General features: G+C 40.2%; 1 protein-coding gene across 1 annotated transcript; it reads left to right on the forward strand.

The window, feature by feature from the left end:
• The first annotated feature begins 213 nt into the window (after window positions 1-213).
• On the forward strand, window positions 214-1,163 carry LOC148029907 (uncharacterized). The gene has a single exon (XM_087687150.1). It carries the CDS (start codon window positions 408-410, stop codon window positions 1,059-1,061), a length of 654 nt encoding a protein of 217 aa, XP_087543276.1. The 5' UTR covers window positions 214-407; the 3' UTR covers window positions 1,062-1,163.
• Window positions 1,164-3,917: the final 2,754 nt, after the last annotated feature.

A 3,917-nucleotide genomic window follows, 5' to 3' on the forward strand; every position in this document is an offset into this window, starting at 1 on the left:
AAACCTAGCGCATGCAAACGAAAACAATAATAATTTATAAAGGTACCGTTTGTGTAGGAGGGAGGGAGAGTAACCGCCGGGGCGTTTGAGCTTCTTGTCCCTTGCAAGAACAAGTAGCTACATAAAAGGATGACTTCACTCTCGCTCCTCGTCGCTCTCTCTCTCTCTCTCTCTCTCTCTCTCTCTCTCTCTCTCTATATATATATCGTCGATAACACGGGTAGAGAATGGGAGGGTGCCAAGAAGAAGCCGAAGAAGAAGAAGAAGATGATGATGATGCTGCAGCAGTCGAAGAGACCCAATCTGACGAGGGTGCGCTCGAAGGAGAGAGGTTATGGCATATCGGGTGTGGCCGAGAAGGTGCGATTAATCACAATATGGGGTACTAGAAAGCTGCTAAGTATTCGATGAAGGGGACGATAGAGCGGCTGTGGGCGGGAGTCCGCATGGGGAGCGTGTGGGCGATAGCGTCCAACTTCTGCGGCCTTCAGCGTTTGGTCCCTGCAGTCCGCATCTGCGAGCGCCTCAAGGGCCAGAACGGCGTCCCTGGCTGCCTGCGTTTCTGCGTCCACACGTCGTCCTCAATATCGTCACCATTGACCCCATCAGCAACTCCCCGCCATCTCCTCTGGTCCCGCGACAGGCTTCTAGCCATGGACCTCCACAAACACACCTTCTCTTACTCCCTCGAGCACTCCAACCTGGGCGTCTCCTCTCAATCCACCATCTCCATTGCTTTGCGTGAGGTACAACTAGATGGTCATCAAGAAGATAAAGATCACGAGGAAGATGGAGGTGCAGATGATGATGAAGAAGAAAATGATGCTCATGGCCGACACCGTGTAGCAGATGGCCTTGCCATGCTCGTCTCCTTCTCCTTTTCCTTTCTGCCCACATTCCTTCCAGTTCCCAAGCCTCTTCACCACATTGTGCAAGACTTCACCTACTTGGGCAATTCTTTCTTGAATGGCATTGCCTCCTACTTTGAGGGACCCCTCCCAGTACAGCCCCCCCACAAAGATCTAGAGTGTTGTGAATGGAGGTTGGCCTCTCCCTCATGATGGTTGACAATCTCACATCCACCACAAAGTTATTCATCAACACATCATTCAATGCACTCAAGGTTGGAGACGAAACTCTCCAATGAACTTGGTAGCTCCCAATAGTCCAAATATTGAACCTCTATCACTTATTTTTTATGGTAGAAGAAACCTTTAAGTTGTTCCTTGCATGCATGGTCATAATAATGTAAGTGTTAGTATTTTAAAATTGACTTGAAAAGGCAATTGCAACTTCCATACGCCAGAATTTGTGAGCTACAAGAACCTATTTACCTTCCACTAGCATTTAAATTGTTTATTGTTGTATTACCCATGTTCATGGTTATGTCTTTTTGTTCAGATTGAGCGTACTATCACACACCACACATGCATGGGTGTGAAAGGGGACATGTGAGTTGGACAACATCCAATTTCTCCGGTTAAATAATTGGGGACAATAGGATTGAGTCATGGCCATTTCCAACACATCTATACATGTTGTGTATACCAAGTCGAGAAGCTATGAAACAACTTGTTGGTTGAGATTATTATTTATAGGCAATACAAATAAAATCTAGTTTTTATGAGTGTCCATGTAGGAGTTTCTAAATAGACATATAGAGTTCCTCACAAACTCTAAACTCCATAATTAATGGACCCATAACCATCTCTTTGAATACACCTACTGATATGGAAATGCATACAAAGGTGGATATCCTTGCAATGATAATGTTAAACATACCTAGGACTGGTGGCTCAATTTATAGGAATACTTCTTCCTTTCACTCAACTTGCATTTCTAATAGAAAGATTTCTTATCTTTACACTCAACTTGGACTCTTAACACAAATAATTATCAACGCTCTATTGTCTTTGAGACATGGTTGTAGTTAAAATGCTAGCAAAGAGGCTATAGAACTTCACTTGAATCACGTGCTAAACTTAGAGTCATGAATCATAATCTAGTAATTCAAGTTTGTCACGTACCGAAGAAACTATTATAGGTAAGTATTTTGTGGCAAACCTTAAGCCATGTGTAATAGTCTACTCAAGTTTATCATGTGTCGCGGAGCATTCTCATAGTTGCTAGTTAACTAAATCAGAGGCCCACACATGACTTGAATGTGCTAGTCCTAATCATGAATATCACACCTGCCTTGAATGTGCTAGTTGCACTTTCTAGAATATATTTTTTGATGTACATATGAACCATTGATCCTCCTTGGGTCCCCATTCAAACATTATCAATTGAGTATCTTCCAACACTCCATGTACCCAATTCTTCTTAGATCCTATGACAATTGATGCTACCAAAATAGTTATACAATTTGGCAACAAAGTGCTATGCTAGGTGATGAAAATTCCATTAATTAAGCATCAAAATTTATGAGAAAAACAAACATTGGTAGCACATTAAACATTCCTCACTTGCATACACAAAATGATTTCCCGAAAAGTAATGCATCATGCAATTGGCATCATTGTTAAGCTCACTAGCTTATTCCTCACTTGCTTAGCATTCTTGTGAACACATGTAAGCAACTATGCATGCTTGCTTTCATTTGCTCACAAAATCAAAGGATAGCACACTTCATGTGCAGTAAATGTCACACTACATGCATAATAATGCATAGAAACCTAATAAATGCAAGAGAAAACAAGTTTACCTTTTAAACTCAAATTCATTTTTGAAACATATTTGTTTCTTTCCAATAAAATAATGTACTTCTATAGCTTTACCATAGTTTCATGTGCATATGCATGTACACACTTCAATGACCACAAAAGGAGTATAGAATTCTACCAATCACCGCATAAGGAATATATAATTCTATATAGCTTTTCATAAAACATTGAGCTTTTCATCCAACATTAAAAAAACATAAGTTAAGGCATATAATATATACCCTTATAATAATGAGAAATATCATAGACTTGGTGTGTACTCTGTGTGTGTGTGTGTGTGTGTGTGTGTGTGTGTGTGTGTGTGTGTGTGTGTGAGATTAAAGTCACTATTAAGGATCGGTTCAAGATAGTGCCTCACCTCTCATGCACATAATTTTCGTTATGGAAACTATGAAATCGGTCCATCCATTTCAAGGTATCAAAGGGATTGGGATGATTATCCTTGTTTTTAGCTAGAATGATGAAATCAGAAGTAAATGGAATGATTATTCTTGTTTAAGTTAGGGATGATGGATCTTAGTTGAAAGATTTTCAAGATGTGAGGATATATGGCATCAAAATTAATAATATTGTCTTGATGGATGGTGGACATTGATCTATTGTTTATCACAAAATTAATTAATGATAGATAGAATGAAAAGAAATCTTCATTTTAGTTGAGATCGATTGTTAGGAAAGTGGCTCAAGTTTGTATCCCTTACCAATCAAGATGTTTTTGTACTAAGGTCCTTTAAGTTATGTCAGACCAAATGCAAATTCTAATCAAGGCCTATCATGCTATTGCTTCATAGACTTGTTTTTCTAAAGCTAGTTCCTTGTTGCATTTGGTTTGTAGCATTATGCTTTAGGGATGAAATATTGTGCTGTATTGTGTGGGAGGTAATTAGTTTCATCTCATAACTTGATCGATTGCTTGGTAACATTAGAAGGAAGTGTGGCATGTTGTTTTTAGCTCTTCAACAACTATTTATGAGATCATAAAAATGTTGTTGTTCCCTAAACAATTTAAATTCTGCTAGATTTTGGATATTCTTGGAGAGAGAGAGAGAGAGAGAGAGAGAGAGAGAGAGAGAGAGAGAGAGAGGGAGGGAGGGAGGGAGGGAGGGAGGGAGGGAGGGAGGGAGGTAGAGAGAGAGAGAGAGAGAGAGAGAGAGAGAGAGGGAGGGAGGGAGGGAGGGAGGGAGGGAGGGA

Source organism: Lygodium microphyllum, chromosome 10 (assembly GCF_053477565.2).
Source record: "Lygodium microphyllum isolate KBCC chromosome 10, Lygodium_microphyllum_v1.1.10, whole genome shotgun sequence".
Taxonomy (NCBI): domain Eukaryota; kingdom Viridiplantae; phylum Streptophyta; class Polypodiopsida; order Schizaeales; family Lygodiaceae; genus Lygodium; species Lygodium microphyllum.

What these genes read in the sequence shown, in the direction of transcription:
- LOC148029907 (XM_087687150.1), top strand. Translation starts at nt 408, where the DNA reads ATGAAGGGGACGATAGAGCGGCTGTGGGCGGGAGTCCGCATGGGGAGC.